Source organism: Oxyura jamaicensis, chromosome 13, assembly GCF_011077185.1.
Source record: "Oxyura jamaicensis isolate SHBP4307 breed ruddy duck chromosome 13, BPBGC_Ojam_1.0, whole genome shotgun sequence".
Lineage (NCBI taxonomy): Eukaryota > Metazoa > Chordata > Aves > Anseriformes > Anatidae > Oxyura > Oxyura jamaicensis.
The window spans coordinates 13363052-13379990 of record NC_048905.1 but is presented as its reverse complement, the minus strand read 5'-3'; the positions used below and the strand labels follow the sequence as shown (position 1 = coordinate 13379990).

General features: G+C 65.5%; 1 protein-coding gene across 3 annotated transcripts in view; it reads right to left on the bottom strand.

Moving 5' to 3' along the window:
• Positions 1–4486: 4486 nt before the first annotated feature.
• ANXA6 (annexin A6) overlaps positions 4487–16939 on the bottom strand; it is a 13569-nt gene continuing 1116 nt past the window's right edge. The window contains exons 2-26 of one of the 3 annotated variants that reach the window (XM_035338811.1): positions 15090–15150; positions 12921–13005; positions 12529–12623; positions 12256–12369; positions 12082–12172; positions 11904–11983; positions 11771–11827; positions 11511–11604; positions 11170–11265; positions 10998–11056; positions 10643–10765; positions 10367–10425; positions 10030–10108; positions 9270–9351; positions 8967–9061; positions 8462–8575; positions 8130–8220; positions 7929–8008; positions 7720–7773; positions 6466–6483; positions 5981–6077; positions 5651–5746; positions 5366–5424; positions 4965–5087; positions 4487–4845 (exon numbers count right to left, since the gene is read on the bottom strand). In XM_035338811.1, coding sequence (XP_035194702.1) covers positions 4786–4845; positions 4965–5087; positions 5366–5424; positions 5651–5746; positions 5981–6077; positions 6466–6483; positions 7720–7773; positions 7929–8008; positions 8130–8220; positions 8462–8575; positions 8967–9061; positions 9270–9351; positions 10030–10108; positions 10367–10425; positions 10643–10765; positions 10998–11056; positions 11170–11265; positions 11511–11604; positions 11771–11827; positions 11904–11983; positions 12082–12172; positions 12256–12369; positions 12529–12623; positions 12921–13005; positions 15090–15107 — 2019 coding nt within the window. In that variant the 5' untranslated portion in view covers positions 15108–15150 and the 3' untranslated portion in view covers positions 4487–4785. Of the gene's footprint in view, positions 4846–4964; positions 5088–5365; positions 5425–5650; positions 5747–5980; positions 6078–6465; positions 6484–7719; positions 7774–7928; positions 8009–8129; positions 8221–8461; positions 8576–8966; positions 9062–9269; positions 9352–10029; positions 10109–10366; positions 10426–10642; positions 10766–10997; positions 11057–11169; positions 11266–11510; positions 11605–11770; positions 11828–11903; positions 11984–12081; positions 12173–12255; positions 12370–12528; positions 12624–12920; positions 13006–15089; positions 15167–16939 lie in introns of those variants that run through there. The other 2 variants (XM_035338812.1, XM_035338813.1) reach the window with 2 other exon arrangements.

The following is a 16939-nucleotide window of genomic DNA, read 5'->3' as shown; positions in this document are numbered from 1 at the left end:
GAGGTGCCGGCGTTGTCCCACGTGTGTTCCTGCCCCCTTTTTGGCCGTCCAGAACAGGAGGATGCTTGGTGGGACAGCAGGGAAGAGCTGCGCCTGCTGCTGAAGCCAGGCAGGTGTGCCAGACCTGCAGGCAGTCCACAGGGACCGTGCACTAGGTGATCTGAACCAAAGCTGGAGCTGGAACAAACACCAAAGGCTTAAATGTTTCTCTGAGAGAGGCTGAACCCAGCTGCTGAGCTCCTCACCCACGGTCCCGAGCTACCCCTGAAAGCCTGGGGGAGCTGTCGTCTCCGCCAGGGACGTGCAGGGCAGATTCCTCCTCCAGTAAGGCCAGGAGGATGGGGGACCCTGCTCTGCCCGCTCAAATAGCTCTTCGTTTTCCCCAGCTGCTCTCTGTATTCCTGCCCTAGGTCACCCCCAGGCTGTCCCCAACACTGGGACAAATTTCCCTCTGAGCAGTGCCCGGACCGGGGCTGGCAGAGCTTTTTTGTCCTGGTGGTTCTTCCTCATTCCTCCGGTCCCTCCGTGCTCACGGGGCTCACCTGACGGCAGCCGTGATTCACGGGCGTGCAGGAGCGGCGCTGAGGATGAGCTCACAGCTGCCGTTTTTACACACCAGGGTTTTTTTTTTTCAGGGAGCCTCAGCCTCGTTCACGTGAGGGCACTGCCATTGCTGCCGTGGCTGCTGCTGTGCCGGCCCGCGCTGCAGCAGGGGGGGAGCGTGGGCAGCCTCACCTCCTGCGGGTGTCGGAGCTCTCCTCCTGCCCTCTGCTTATTTCAGGATTGCGTTCCCTTTGGGTTCGCCCTCCTCAGGTGTAAGAAGGTGCACATCTGGCCGTGCAAACCCCAAGTGGCAGCGGCCAGCAGCCCGCAGCACCCAAGAAATCCTCCTGCCCTAAGCGCTGCCAGGCGAACCGAGTGCCTTCACCCCATGGAGACGATGGGACTGGGTGTCCCGGGTGGCCGTGCGGGGGGCTGCTGCAGCTGCTGGGCACAGTTGGATCTCTACAGGGCCCCGGGACCCCTTGTGGGTTAGATCTGCCTGGGACCCCCTGGGTTTAGGTCCGCACGAGGCTGCGGGTGCTGCGGGTCGGTGCCCGTGGGCAGCAGCAGTGGGGTTTCGCTGGGGGCTGCTGCTGACCTGCCGCGTCCCGGTACCCTGCCGGGGGAAGGAAAGCAGAAGGACAACGATGACGCTGCAAGAGCCCGGGGAGGAAGCTCCGGCCGCAGCAGGGGATTTCCAGCACGCTGTGATCTGCTGCCTATGCAAATCAGGAACTCGAATTAAGCTGGTGGGACGGGAGGGCGAGGGAGAGAGGTGCTGAGCCAGGCTGGGGCGGTGGGCTGCCGGGAGAGGGGAGGAGGGAGGATGGGAGGCCTTGGGGTGGGAGAAGGCTGGTGGAAGGACGGCGCAGGGAGGTGGTGGGAGGGATGCTGCTCCTCCGGGCCTCCTGCAGCCCCCTGCCTTCACGGGCATCGGGGCTGCCCAGTGGCTTCCCGTGGATGTTGGGCTGCTGTCACCTGCCTCGTTTCGCCCTCTCGCTGGATGGGAGCTCCCTTCTGCCTCCACCTCTGGCAGGCCCTGGTGCAGGAGATCATCCCCACCTCCGTCCTCCACCTCCGCAGGACACCGGAGGTTGAGGACACGCCGAGAGCTTCCAGGAGCCAGGTCCCAGGAGCGCTCAAAGATAGCTCTTCGTGCTTTAAGCTTCCAATTATTCAGAATCCCAACTTCATTGTTAAACAGAGGGGATTTTCCCCTCTTCCTCCCCCCTCCCGGGCCGTGTCTCATCCAGTTGCAACGCCTGACAAACGGGCTTGTCACCGTGCCCTGGACAGCCAGCTGCACGGCTGGCGGCGTGCGCAACGCTCGGCCGCTTCCCAGCCTCAGCTCACCGTGGGGAGCACCGCCGAGCAGCACGCGGATGTGCAGGCAGCACCGCTTCCTCCTCCTCCCGCTCGGGAAGAAGAAAAGCTGGAGGAATAACTCAGGACTCGAGGGCCTGGCTGGGTTTCCCCGCTGCAGGGGACGGAGAGGGCGGTGGGTGAGACTGGGAGCATTTCGCTGGGATTGCAGCGTCCGTGTGTCTGCCCCTCGCAGGCTCCGGTACCAAAGAGGATCCGGAGCTGACTCAGCGGCAAGGATCCGACCCTCTGCACACAGAACGAGGGCTCGTGGGGTTTTTCGGGTGTCGCAACCTGTGAAACCTGGCGTTGGCCGTGCCTGGAAGTGAGCCCCTGCCCGCAGCGTTGCTGGGCAGTGCGCACGGCAGCTGGTGCAGGGCTGCTCCCTCGCTCCGCAGCTGCACCTCTGCAGCAGCCCCAAGTGCCTGCAGCGGGGGTGGCCGGCGGGGACCTGCCTCCGGGCCGGGCCCTGCTCAACCTTCCTGCTTTGTTCCCTTCTCTGGGCCTGTCATTTTGTCCGTGCCTCCCCTTTCGCTGCCTTTCTCGGCCTGCCAGCCCTTCCGTTCCCGTTTTGCCACTTGCCATCAGACTGGGTGGGTTGGGTCCCGTGGGCTCGGTGGAGATGTTCCTGCAGGGCAACAAGGGGATGTTTTCCCTGGAGAACCGGGGTGCTGCAGGGCTGAAGCTGCCTTGGCTGAAGGCTCCGTGACCTGCCCTGTACAGAGGCTTGTGGTGGGCAAAACAGTCCCAGTTTGGGAAATGTTTACTTAATTAAACGTACTGCCAGTTTATGCACGTTTCTAGTCAGCTGGCCGTGTACTAAACAAAATGTAACAACGGATCAAGCATTCTGCCCACCACCCCAGGGCATCTCTTGGCCCAACACAACCTCTCCCCTGCCTCGTCGCAGTTTCCCTTCTTCCAGGTTCCACTCGATCCGTCCCAAATGCTTCGAGAGCTCACAGCCCTGCGCAGCTCCTCCCGACTTTCTCCCACTCCTGTGCTGCTGGTCCCCCCCCAGCCACGGTCCCTCAGAGACCTCCCTGCGTTGGCGTGGGTCACCCACGGAGCGTCCCACGTGTGAGCACACCTCCAGCTCCCGTCTCCTGCCCCCGTTCTCTGCCCCAGCTGCAACAGCAGCCGCCGGAGCCGGGTCGAGGGGCGCAGGAAGCGAGACAAAGGGGTTTGGGGAGCAGGGCTTGCCAGGAGAGCTCTTCCAGGGCAGGGAGTTCCTCAGGGGAGGAAATCCCATCTCGCTCTCCCTCCCTGTCTCCAAACACTCCGGTATCTCGCTGTCCTTGCAGGAGCGGCAGCGGGTGCCAGGGGAATTCCTGGTGCGGGGGGAGCAGGGTGCCCGGGTCAGCCGGGCTTCCTGGCGGGGGGGTGCTGGGGACGTGGCCCCCGGGGGGCTGCTGGGGCTCCAAGAGGCTGTGAGTGACGGAGTCTCACCCATCACAGGTTTATAGCACAGCCAGGAAGGGGGTGCAGGGGGCTGCCCAGGGCCAGCACAGCTCCAAGGACACTGCAGCCGCTCCCAGCCGCGGGGATGCCGCGTGGATGGGACCAGCTCCGCTCCCCGCGGTCCCTCTCCAGCAGGATTGCACCATTACGGTGCTGTGCCCCAGGAAGAGCCGGGCAGATGAAGGTCGGGGTTATATCCGCCCTTCAAAGCGCCTTCATGCTCTGCTCGAAGCCTTTGCAGCAGTTCCCCAGCAAAACACGAGCCGCCGAGGGGGGTGGGCGCGCTGGGGGGCTCATCTCTACCCGTGGGCACGGGGAAGATCGAGGAGCCCAAACCTCTATCAGAGGGCAAAAAAAGCCTCAGGGGGGTTGCTCGCCCCTGAGAAAAGCGCGTTTGGCGCAAGATGTTTTACAGGAAGGCACCAAGGGAACGCGCGGTGCAACAACCCCAAACCGAGGCCCTTCAGCCTCTGCGGTTTGGCTCTGCACGTTGCTGCCTCGCGAGCTCGTCGGGGTTTGAAGTGCTGTAACAGCGCTGCCTCCTTCTCCCTAGTGCCGCTTTGATATGTTGGAGGCGAACCTTCCCTCACCGGGCTGTTCTGAGGAAAATGCGGGTATTTAAGGCTTTTTGTTCTGACTTGGAAACAATTGAAAGTGCTGGAATTTCCCACTTTTGGAAATTCCAGGGCTTTCCTCCTGGGAGCCGGGGGAAGCGCAAACATAAACTGTTTGGGGGTGTAGCCTTTGTGGCATGTGCGCTCCGACTGCCTCCGTGGCAACTTGAAAGCACAGGAAACCCTCCGCAAGGATGAGCGGATGCCATCGAGGCTGATTCCTATCTCTGGTTTATAAAAGCCTGACGAGAGCCAGCCTCTGACCACAGCCCGAAACCTGCCAGGGGCTTTCAGAGGCACAGCCTTAGGCTCCTGGGGACAGCCCTGCTGGCAGCTCCGGGCACGTTTCGAGCCCCTGTGCCTGGCCTGGTGCCGCTCAGGGGGTCTCCGGGGGCTTCAGGGGAGCCTGGTGCCCCCTCCCCAGCTCTGCCTGCAGGAGCACGGAGCTGCCGGGGCCCCATCCCACCCAAACCTGCCCCAACAGAGGGGCTGCTCTCACCCCCCGCTCAGCAACAGTAAGGTTTTATTCATGAGACCGAAAACCGTCTTGACCCCGCAGGTAAATACTCCTGGGCTAAGTGGCACGTTTGGCTACGGATCCTTTTGCGCCGAGACAGACGGTGACCCCCCCTCCCCCGAGGCTCCCCTCCCCGCCTCCCCCCTGCTTGCGATGCGGTGCCGCTCGAAGTGAGGGGTGCTCAGGGGGTCCCCAGTGGCCCCCGAAGCCCCCGAAGCTGCAGTGAGGCCCAGGCGGTGGCTGTGCGCGTGCTGCTGGCTCAGACAAAGTCGGGGCTGGCGCGGGCGCCTAGTCCTCCCCGCCGCACAGGGCCAGCAGAGCCTTGCGGTAGTCGCCGGAGGTGTCCTTCTGCGGGAGGCAGAGCCGGCTCAGCACCGCCGGCTCCAGCCCCCCGAGCCTCGGATCAGGGCTTGGGGTCCAGGCCAGACAAGGTGCTGAGCTGGAGGGATGCGTCCCGGTCCCCTCACCTCGATCATATGGTGCAGCGATTTGTCGAACAGGTCCAGGAACTCGCCTCGGATGTTGAGCAGGTCGATTTCGCTTCTGGAGATCATGATCCGGGTCAGGGTCCTCTCATCCGTGCCGGCACCCTGCGGAGAGGAGCTCCAACAAATAACCCCCAAAAACCACGGTCTGGGACCCTCGCGGCACCTCCGGCACAGCCCGAGTTGGAGCTGTCCCCTTGGAGATGTGCTGCTGGCACAGCCCGAGCTGCGCCGTCCCCTGCTAACCCAGAAAAATGATGTGGGATCGGGCTGAGCTCAGCCCTGCTCCCTGGGGACAGCTGGGGGCCAAGCCCCATTGCTGCTGGAGGGTTAACTCAGGGCCCCACGGGCCCTACAGCCCCCTCCCTCGGGCCCGCACGCACCTTCATGGACTTGTAGAGCTTGTCGGCGAAGAAGGCCGGCTTGTTCTTCACGCTGCGCACTGCAACGCAGAGGGGGACAGGGTGGGCTCGGGGCACCCCGGGGACACGTCCCAGCGGGGAGCCGCGCCCCTCCTCGGGACAGGGCTGCGGGCATGGCCCCAGTAAATGCCCTGACCCCACGCCGTGCCGGGAGCCCCTGTGGCCCCGAGGGAGCAGCAGGGAGGTGCCGCTTTGTCGGCTCGGCAGGGGCAGGCGAGGGGGTGCTGCCCCGTGCCCGTCACTGACCGATGGCCACGAAGGCGTCCCTCACGTCCCCCGACATCCGCTTCCTGATGGCGTGCTCCACGTCGTGGTTGGTCATTTTGATGAACTCCTGAAACACTGCGGGAATGGGGGGGGGAGGGAAAGAGCGGGGTCACCACCGAGCCGCTTGTCCCAGCCCCAGTGCTCCCAGAGGACCCGAGCCCCCGACGCAGAGGTTCTCGGACCGCGCGGGTTTGGGTGACCACAACCAGCCTCCCCGAACGCGAGGCTGTGCCGTGTCCTCCCCCACCACCCACGGGGACATGGGGACATCCAGCCAGGGTCCGGCGGTGCTGAGCGCGGCGGCCCTACCTCTGCGGAGGTGGGGGTAGCTGCGGGTGCAGAGGATGCTGAGGAAGCGGGTCTCCAGGGAGTCGCCGGAGTCGTTGCTGGAGACGTCGGCAAGTTTCTGGGAGAGGAGCCGAGAGTGAGGAGGGGGACAAGGGGGTGGGTGTAGGGGACAGGGGAAGGGACGTCAGGCAGCTCCTCCTGGGACAGCCAGTCCTGAGTGGGGTGGGCGGCCTCATACGGGCAGGGAAACTGCTATTTTGGGGAGCATTTTCTGTGCATGGACGTGAGGGTGTGAAGCTGCACAACCACACTATCTCGGAGAAATGACAGTGTTCTCGGGGTTATATGGGGGGAAAAAAAAAAGGAACCCCATCCTCACACATGGGCCCTGCAGCCCCGAGTGTGGCCGGAGCAGCCTGGTGTTGGGGCTGCTCCCCAGCCCCAGCCCCGCACCCAGGGTCTGCGGCACCCCCCAGACATGCACAAGGCAAAGGGCAGGCACTCACCAGGGTCTCAGCAACGACCTGGTGGGGAGAGAGAGAGAGAGACAGGAAGACAACAGGGTCAGAAGGTGCTGCACAACCTCTACCCTCCCCTGACAAAGTGGGGGAATTCTAGCAAAAGCCCCTAAAACGACCTCTCCACGGCTCCCCTGCTTCCCCAGGGGTCAGGCTGATCTTAGGAGCCGCCCGTGTCCTCCTCCGGGTCAGTGCCAGCACCGCTGGCTGTCGGGAGGGAGGGGTTTGGCCGTGCAAAGTGAGCCCCCCACCCCTGGGACTCAGGTCCCAGCCTGACGCTCCTGGGGGAGCATCCTTTGTGTGGCCCCAGTGCCAACGAGGCCTTAAGGGAACGCTGCCCGGGACAGGGCTGGGTGAAAACAACCACGAGCTGGTTCAGGGGTGGCTTTGCCAGGAAAATACCAGCCGGGCTGGGACAGCTGCTGCCTGGCTGCCTCGTCCCCGTGCGCGTCGTTCCTGGCTCTCTCTTTCTCTGCAGCGCGTGCAGCCAGCAAAGCCCCGCTCCCTCTGCCGGCTGCGGCCCCGCTCAGCGCCATGCTGCGGGGTGCACAGGGCTGGGAGGTCAGGGAAAGGTGCCCAGGGTGGTGGGAAGGTGACCCCGGGGGCTGGCCCCCGCTCTGAGGCACAGAGGAGCGATGCTCGCCCCACAAAAAGGGCCCTCTTTGTCCCCTCCCCGTGCCAAAGGAAACCAAAGCAGAGCAAAGCAGGGGAAGCACCCGGCCCCCATCCTGCCGTGGAGCCCCAGGGAGCAGGATGTGGTCAGGGCTCTCCTGGGACCGGGAGCTGAGCCAGGCAAGGGGCCCAGCACCCCGCTTCTGGCGCCTCAATCCCCTCCAGTCCCGGCTCACCCAGCCCAGGACCTGACGGTTTGCGGGTTGAAGTGAAAAAGCAGCTTGAGCTGCAGGGGTGCCCCCGCACAGCACAGACGTGGGTGCCTCCTGCAGGCCAGCCCAGGGCTGCCTCTGAAGTCCCAGATTTTAGCACTGCTGGGTGCTGCCAGCCCCCAGAGCAGCCGACCCAGCACACGAAGCGGTGCAGCCGCCGGTTTTGATCCCCCGGGGCTGCTTTGCAGGGGGCAGCAGGAATCAGAGCTTTCCCTGCCGGGGTCTCCCTTCGCCTGGCGTTCCTCCCTGCAGCTCGCAGAGCCCCTGCCCCCCAGCACCGCGTGCTGCCCTGGGGATGCGATATGCTCGGGGTTTGGTGCGCAGAAAATAAATAAAATAATAAATAAAAGCTCCTTACCTTGGCGTCTTCGTGCGCCTGGGTGAGGTTCTCCGGCCCCTCATCGCGGTTGCCCTGGGGTTGGATACAGAAATCACGGAGAGGACATCTGGGAAGGGCCCAAGACCACGGCAGCGCGGCGCTCCCCTGCTCAAACCACGTCCCCCAAACCCACCCCGCAGCACGGAGGGGACCACCCCCAGCAGGAACCCCCACCCCCCACCCCGTACCAGAGCCAGGGAGACGAGAATCCTCTTGAAATGTCCCGACGTGTCGGAGCTCAGGTCGTCCTCCAGGCGCTTGTGGTAGGCTGCGGACGGGGGCCGCAGCTGAGCCCTGCACCCCGGCTGCGGACCCGCCGCCCACCAAACCCCAGGACGGGTCTGAGGGCCGCACGCAGTCCGTGCCCCTCGGTGCCCCCCGCGCCGTACCCTGCTGGTACGCCTCGTTGATAGCCGCGATCTCCTGGTTGTTCCGCGTGGCCATGATCTCGATGAGGACGCTCTCGTCTGTGCCGGCCCCCTGGAAGAGAGCGGGGCGGGATGGAGGGGGGCTGCGGGGTGCCAGGGCTGCGTGGGGACACCGCAGCGTCGCCCCAATGGTGCCCCACGAGGATGAGCTGCTCCAACCCCCGGGCCACAGCGTGCCAGAAGTCTGCATCCAGCCAACGTCCCCATTGCCCCCTACCCTGCCTTTGCCATGGATGGTGCAAAACGGCTCCATCTGGGCACGCCGAAGGCGCTCGCATCGCTCTGACAGTTACCTCCACAGCCTTCCGCAGCTGCTTGGCGTCGTACTGCGCCGGCGTCAGCATGAGCCCCAGGATCAGCTTGGCCAAGCTGCCCGACAGCTCCGATTTCAGGTCCGCCATCAGGTCCTGCAAAGGCATTTGGGTGTCTCACAGCCCCGCTCCTTCTGCGGGGACAGGCCGAGGGGACGGCAGGGAGAACAGCGGGGAGAGAAGCAGGGAGGTGGGAGGCCTCCGCGAAGACCTTGGGGCTGTTTGAGGTCACATTCGGGGGGGCTCTGGGGACATCCTGGCTCTGGAGGCCTCCAGGATGGGGAAGACAAAGGGGAAGGGATGTTCCCTTGGGCTGCTGGTGCACCCAAAGTGGGAGGGAGGCTGCTCGGAAAACCTCATTTTGCCACGGGGGAGTCATTACGGGGCACCGCAGGGCCGCCCACCACAGTCCTCAGCAGGATTTCTTTCAGCGAGGGAAGGATGCGGGCAGGGGGTTGGAGTGGGGTGGGAGAGGGGCCAGCAGTACCCTGCCGTAGTGAGCCTTGTAAGCCTTAATGATCTGCTGCCTCTGGGCGTTGCTCCTCTGCGTGACCACGTCGATGATGGCCCCTTCATCGGTGCCTGCAGGGACAGCAGCGAGGGCTGCATCCCCGGGGCAATAACCGGGCACACCGCCACCCCCTCTGCACGGGGGGCACGGGGAAAGGGCAGCTCCCACAGCTCCTTATCCCCCCGAGGCCCTATGTGGATCTTCTCCCCCCGCCCTGATCTGTCGGGGAGCACCTCCCCGTGGTGCCAGCAGGACTGGTGGCGCACGGCCCCCGCTTACCCAGCCCCTTCATCGCCTTGCGCAGCACCTGCGCGTCGCCGTCGTCGTTGAAGCCCGCCGCGGGCTGCACGGTGCCTCGGAGCTGCGGGGCACAGAGGGGTCAGGGGCCGCCCCGAGCCAGCGGGGTGGTGACACGGAGGGACGGACGCAGGGACGGTGCCGCCCGGCGAGGCGATGCGCAAGCAGGTGGTGGGTTAGTGCAAGCACCTGGGGCTGGGCGAGGACGTCCCCGCCACCCGGGCACCCCTTCCGTCGAAGGGCACGCCACAGCCAGGCCGGCAGAGGGTGGGGAGGAGGCGGCAGGCGGTCCCCGGAGTCCCGCAGTGCTGCTCGGTGCCGTGCCCGCCTCCCCTAGCGCTGAGGCTCCTCGGTGGGAGCTGGGTGCAGCAGCTGAGAGCCAGGAGAGGGTGCGGAAAGGGTTCCAGCTCGTGCCTTGTGTCTGCGCCCTCCTGTAGCTACCCTGCCGCGGGGTGGGTGCCCGGGGTGCATCACGCAGACATGCGGGACCCGCCGCCCCAGCGAGAGAGGCTTCAGAAAGAGGAGTTAGTGGAGCCCGCAGCGGTGCAGGGGCCGGCCAGCCTCCAAGGCTTACGCCACGCCGACCTCATGCCCCGAAACCGAAGAGCCAGAAGTGTTGAGAGAAGGCGCAGAGCGAGAGGCAGGGAGCGGGGTGGCCGTGCCCCGCGGCGCAGGAGGAGAGGCCGGGTCCCAAGCTGGTGGTGAGCGGAGGGGGCGCGGGGGGTGTCTGGGGGGTGCTGACCTGGACTTTGGCCACCGCGCTGTGCTCCCACATCTGGTAGGCCACCTGCGCCGCCTCGGGGAAGAACTCACCCGCGGCACTGCAAGGGGAGGGCAAGGACGGACGGGCAGTGAGCTGCGCCCCGCCGAGCGGCCCCCTTGTCCCCGGCAGCCCTCACGGGGGAGGGTTTTGCACCCTCCGGGTGCTGGGCAAGGGGGGACCGACCACGGCACCGTTGCTGGCATCGTGTGCCGAGCCACCAGCCAGCCGTGCCGGCACGTGCTCTGCCAGGATCCAACCCAGAGGTTTGTCCCGTGGGGACAAGGAGGGGTGGACAAGGGGTGGCAGGAGGTCTTACTCATCGTCCCCTCCGCACAGCTTCAGCAGCGCCTTCTTGTACTCCCCAGAGGTGTCCTCCTGGAAAGGGGCAGAGGTGGAGAAGGGTGCGTGGCAGGGACATGCCATGGGCGCGGGATGGTGCCATGGGAAGGGCACGGGGAGAGAGGGGCTCCCCCAGCTGCCTCCTCCCAGGTGGACCCCCGGCACTGAGGCTGGGGAGGGGGCTCAGCCCATCCCCGTGCTCGGTGTGGGGAGGGAGGCAGTGCCAGCAGCCTCTCAGAGCCCCGAGCCTCACCTTGATCATGTTGTAGAGAGACTTCTCGTACTTGGTCCTGAACACCTCCCGGATGTCCAGCATGTCGATCTCGCTGCGGGACACCATGATGCGGATCAGCGTGTTGTCCCTCGTGCCCAGCCCCTGCAAGGGAGGATCCGCCACGTCAAGCCCCATAACGGCAAACCTGCTCGGTCCTGCCAGGAAGGTGCCTGGGGAGGGTGCTCGGATTTGGGGCACTATCGGATTCGCCCTCAGCCCAAGGTTTGAACGGGTGAGTCCTTTGGAGGGGAGAGCAGAGACCCCAGGACGCGCAGGTCCTGTGCACGGCGAGGCGAGGGGAGCTTTTGCCCTGGGGCTGGGACGAGGCACCCACCTTCATGGCCTTGTAGAGCCTCTCAGCAAAGTACTCCGCCGTGCTCCTGACGCACTTCACTGCAGGGGAAACGGGCAAAGTGAGGGGAGGGACACCAGCAGCCTGCCCGGCCCCCTGGCTGTGCCAGCACCCCTGCCCAACGACAGCACATCTGCCCCCCGCGCCGACGCACCCACTGCCAGCATCAGCTTTTCAAAGTCACCGGAGAGCTCTCCCTTGATGCTCCTCTCGATCGGCTTCCCCGAAATCTTCAGGTACTCGTTAAAGACTGCAGGACGAGAGCAGACAAAGCCCGTGGCCGAGCCCTTCGGGGACTGCCAGCAGTGGGGCCAGCATCCCCTCGGGGCGCACGGGCAGGGCGTCCCGGTGGCTTGGGTGTCCCCATCTCTCAGCCCGGCCCCACGAGCCCTCGTGGGGCACGCAGGACACCCCAGCAGATGTCAGAGCCCAGGGGACCAGGCGGGTGGCCTTGGCAGGGGAAGGTGCCCATGCCCCGCAGGAGGAGGTGCTCACCCATGCGGAGGTGCTGCTTGCTCCGCCGGCCCAGGATGTAGATGAACTGCGCCTCATCCGTGCCCCATTTCAGCTCGCCGGCTTCCAGCAGGTCCTTGCGGGATGGGGAAGGGGGCAGAGAGGGATGGAGAGGATCCGAGTCAGGGCGCTGCTCGCGCAGGGCTCTGCCCCCGATGCCCACCGCCCTTTGCAGCCCCAGCTCTGGGTCGTGCAGGGCCACCAGCCCCAGCCCTGCCCAGATGGCACCCACAAAGCCTCACCTTGGCATCCTGCTCCACCAGGTCCTCACTCACCACGTCGTCCTCCTCCCTGGTGCCCTGTGCGACAGCCACAGGCTCAGCCCCGCCGGGCTCGGGCACCCGCTGCCCGCAGGGACCGGACAGATGGACATACCTGGAGCAGAACCACGAGCATCTTCTTGAAGTGTCCCGACGTGTCTCCGACGATGTCGGCCTCCAGGTCTCTCTCGTAGGCTGGTGGAAGAGGGAGAGGTCAGGGCTCGGGGAGCCGGACCCCCTTAACTCTGCCCCCAGGGGACACGGGGCAGCCCTGGCCCTTCCCTGGCCCTCACCGTCCTTGTAGGCAGCCACCAGGTCGTGGATCTCCTGGTTGGTGCGGGAGGCGAGGATCTCGATGAGGCACTTCTCATCCGTGCCGATGCCCTGCGGGCAGAGACGCAGCCCTGTGAGCTGCGGGACGAGCTGGGGATCCCCAGAGGGGTCCTGGGGGGCTGCCCTCCCCTTACCCCGATGGCGTCTTTAATCTCCTTGGCATCACTGTAGGCTGGGGGCCGCATCAGGCTCACGATCAGCCGCTCAAACTTGCCCGTCAGCTCGTACTTGAGGTCTGCGATGAGGTCCTGGAGGAGGAGGAGGATGAAGAGGAGGAGGATGAGGAGGAGGAAGGGGCTGGGACCCCTTTTTCTCCGCAGCAGAGGAGCATCTCCCAGCGGGGCCACGGGTGGCAGCCCCTGCAACCCGCCTCTGGGGCACGGGTTTGGGGTGGTTCCTGCCGTTACCTTCCCGTAGAGGGACTTGTAGGCCTGGCAGATCTCCCCACGCTGCTTGTTGCTGCGGGACGTGATGAGGTCGAGGATGGCCTCCTTGTCGCTGCCTGCGGGGGACGGACGGCTGGTTGGGTGCCCTCGGCCCCACGGCTGGCTCTCACCCCTCTGGGCTCAGCATCACGGTCCTGCCGTGCCCAAACCCGCTCCTGGCCGGGGCAGGAGGAGAAGCAGAGCCAAGGGGCAGCACCAGGAGGAAGAGGAGGGGGAGCCAGGGGTCCTGGCACGCTGCTAAAACAGGCAGCCGGCAGGGGAGGCGAGGCAGGACGCCCAGCCGTGCAAGGCTCAGCGGGGAACGGGGGACGCGGGGGTGGCCCCGGGGTGACAGGCTTGAGGAGCATCCGTACCAAATCCCTTCATGGCATTGTACAGGGCCTCCGCGTCCTGGCTGGCATCGAAACCCGGGAACTCCTTCACCGAGCCCCTGTAGACCTGGAGGGAGGAGGCGAGCCGATGCAGGGGGAAGGAGCGCGCCGCGGCCCCGTGCCCGTCCCGCGGGAGGGTGGGTGCAGGATGGAGCCGCGGGCAGCAGCGGGATCAGCTCCCGCTGGGGTGGTGAGGAGGCAGAGCTCAGCCCCGGACACAAGAGGGGGGACCCCAGGGAGATGCCCTGAATGCAGGCACCGAGGCCACCCCCTGCAGTGCAGCCACGGGGACTTGGTGGCATCCGATTCAAAGCAAACGGGAGGAAGTCATTCCTCCACCCGTGGTGAGCAAGGAAACCCTCAGGCCCATGAGGATGCCCAGGCTCCGCACGGGGTGCGGGCGATGGGACGGATTTACAGGCACGAAATCCCCACGAGCTGCTAACCAGAAAGCCCTGAGAAGCAGCAGAGCTGCAGACAGCCCGTCTGAGCGCGTGTTCCCACGGGGTCTGGGACAGTCCCAGGGGCTGGAGCAGAGATCTGGGACACGGGGAGAGGCTTTCCCTGGAGCTCTACTCGGCTCTGCCTGGCTGCTCCTCCAGGCACCGAGCCTTTCTGCACAACGGGATCGAGTCCCCCCCAAAGGAAGAGCAGGGACCAGGATTTCCCTCCCCAGCTCAGCTTTGTCCTGGGGAAGTTACCCCGGACGAGCACAGCACCAGACCCCGCACGAGATCGGCGCCATCCCTGGGTGGAAGCAGATGTGAAACCAGCCCAGCCCCGTGGCTCAGCAGAAGGAACCAGACACGTCCCTGCCGGACACCGGCGGCGGGGACAGGCGAGCAGAAATCCCCCGGTGGGAATTCCTCCGGGGGGGGGGCAGGAGAGGGGTCGGTGTCCCCGACCCAGGGGGTGCCTCTGGGAATGAAGCCGAGGGAGCCCCAGCACCCCGCAGGCAGGACCTCGAGGAGGCAGCCTGCCTCTGTTCTCCTGGTGCTATTATTTTCCGGGCTCGTCACCCTCCCGGAGGTGCTGCCAGCGCTGGCGTCCCGTGCGGCGGGGAGCAGGGCAGCTGTCCTCGGGGGAGGCGTGCAGGCACGGGGACGGATTGTGTTGCAGGAGATTTACTGCAGGGCTGCATTTAGCCCCGCTTCCCGTCAGCTCCCAGAGCTTCCCGGCTCGGCGTGAGCCGCTGCCCACACACGGGGCACTGATAAGGATTTGCAAGGCAAAACAGGCACCTGGAGGCAATGAGGAGGGGACGAGGGTGGCCAGGGAGTGCTGGGGTCTCACAGGGGGTGAGAAGCTGGCAGGCAGATCTCGGCTGGCAGATTTTGGCTGCGGTTGGGTGGGGAGGAGCAGGGCTGCAGCCCGGCCTGGTGAGCAGCCGGAGCATGAGCTGGGGTGAGGGAAACTGAGGCAGGAGCTGAGCGCTGAGCATCCCCCCCCTGCACCCTCGTGGGAACGGGCCCCGGGAGGTGCAGGAACATTACCCAGCAGGGAAGCAGCACCCTGAGGTTGTGCCCTGCTCACGTCTCCATCCCGTCCATCCCCCTGCTTCAGCGGCTCGGGGCCCCCCGCGTCCCCTCCTCCAGCCTCTGACTCATCCCAGCCTGCCTCCAGCCTGCAGGGACCTCGGAGCTAAAAATAATCCAGGCTGGGGCTGAGCAGGCGGAGGCAAAATTCCCAGCGTGGCTTCGCTCCCACCCCGCAGCACGGCTCCGCGGGCTCTGGACCACCCCAGGGGCGATGCTCACCCACGCCGTGCCTCGGTTTCCCCACCCAGAGGCCTCCATCCCCTCATCGGCTGGTGGAAAGCCGTGGGTGGTCGCACTCGGGGCAGTAACCGTGTGTTTTCTAAAGGGAACGGGGAGCTGGACACAGCTGCCCAGCCGGGGCTTCCCTCCCACGCCGGGATGGGGACACCTGCCTGGGCAGCTGCTGCCTCGCTCAGCCCCGCGCCTGGAGGGGGGCTTGCAGCAGGCTGGGCCACGAACGGGATTTCTCCCCAGCTTAATCCCAAATCCCAGCGCAATGCCTGTTCCCCTCCCCATCCCCCAGCCCCGTTTCTCTCTCCCATCCCACTGCGGCCCCAAAGGGATTTTTTTTTTTTGCTCCTGGCTGCCCCCCACCAGCCTCCCCGACCCGTACCTTTCCTTTGGGTGCCATGGCTCGCCCGGCTGGGGATCACAGGACCGAGGGCACGGAGGAGCTGCAGGAGGGAGGAGAAAAGCAGATGTGAGCAAAGCATCCCCTCTGATGTGAGCAAAGCATCCCCTCAGCACCCTGCTGCGGGGCCAGGCTGGGCGCAGCTCCCACGCTGGGCACCAAGAGCTGGGCATCCCCATGCCCTAGGGCAGGGACGGGGCTCCCCAGATGTGCCCCGCAATGAGCAGCACCGAGCTCCTCCTGCACCTGGCAGCGAGTCAGGGACCCCACAGGCTGGGGACAGCAGAGACGTGCCCCCGCACAGCTTCCTGCCAGCTCGGGGACAAACCGGGAGGGGACGAAAGCGCTGAATAAGTGGAAATGGGCCGAGCATCCTCTGCAAGGTCCGTGCTGCAGCGCTGACCTCGCAGCTCCCCTGGCTCACGGGGTCCCACCCTGCAGCCCCCCAAACCGCGGGGCCATCCTGGCTCCAGAGACCGCTGGGGAAACCCCTGCGGGGCCAGGTAGCACCCGCTGGCTTTGTCTGGGTTTCCATGCACCGAATGAAGGCTGCCGTCAGCCCGACGCGCAGAGCAGAGCCCAGGAAACGCCGCTCAGTTTCTCGGGTAACCGGCGGCTTGTTTTCTACAAGCGGTGCCATTTATAGCCGCTGCCACCTTGGTGCGTCCCCACCCCCAGGGAGAAAGTCCCCGGGCAGCAGGGTTTGCACTGAGAAAGCTGGCGGAAGGAGAGAAACAGCTGGAAAATGGAGGGTGGCTGTGAATGAGTCCCCGAACGTCATCCGAGCTGCTCAGCGCCTCCAGTCCCGAGCGCCGTCCCCCTTCCAGCTCCAGCCAGCGCCCGGCCGCCCTCCTCGACACGTTGCAAGGAAGCATAAGGCAGCGGGGCCTCTCCGGGAGGATTTCTGGATTTTCTGCTGGGGAACAAGCAGGGGAAAGCACCAGAACCTCCCCAGCTTCATCCCATGCGAGAGCTGGGACCGGGAGCACACGAGGCGGGCGAGCTGGTGCCGCAGGGCACCTCCAGCCCCGCACATTTCTGCGGGCATCTTGCCGAGCGCAGGAAGTTTTGCAGAAGAGCAGAGCTGCCTCCACCTCCCCGCTGCCCTTCCCTTTTCAGCTGGGGAAGCCGCACACCTCAGCTGTCCTTCCGTGGTGGGTGGCGCTCGGGGAGCCCCCCGCGTGCCCAGCGGGGCTGCAGTGCGCCGGGCGGCTGGGTGGGTGCCAGGGGGCCCAGCCCCTGGCCCATGCACCCTTTTGTGCCCCTGTGCTGCTGCAGAACCAGAGAACCATAGATTCTAATCTGCAAATGATGCAGCTTCTCGTGAGGGAAAGCCCTGCAGTGCAGCCCCCCTGCCTTTCCTCCCTCCCCCCGTGCTGCATGCAGCAGCGGGGCTGAGCCCTCCCGGCTCATCTCAGCAGTGGCGGAGGATCCCCTGCCACACCCAGCCCCTGCAGCGCCCCGTCCCCTGCTCGTGACACTGCTGCGGGTGCTCCCCTTGCGGCTGGCACCCACGGGGACCCAGGGAACGGCCCTGGCTGGGTCTGGGTCCCCCTGGACAAAAAGCCCCGAAGGATGCACACCCCACCCATGGCACTCCCTGCTTCCCAGCTGCTCTCAGCTCTTTGCAGAGCGAGCAGCCTTTCCCCAAACCCTCTTTTTTACCCCCCAAACCCTCTTTTTTTTTTCCCCCAGAACCCTCTTTTCCCCCCAAGAATCTTCTTTTCCCCCCAAGAACCCTCTTTTCCCCCCAAGAACCCTCTTTTCCCCCCAAGAACCCTCTTTTCCCCCCAAGAACCCTCTTTTCCCCCCAAGAACCCTCTTTTCCCCCC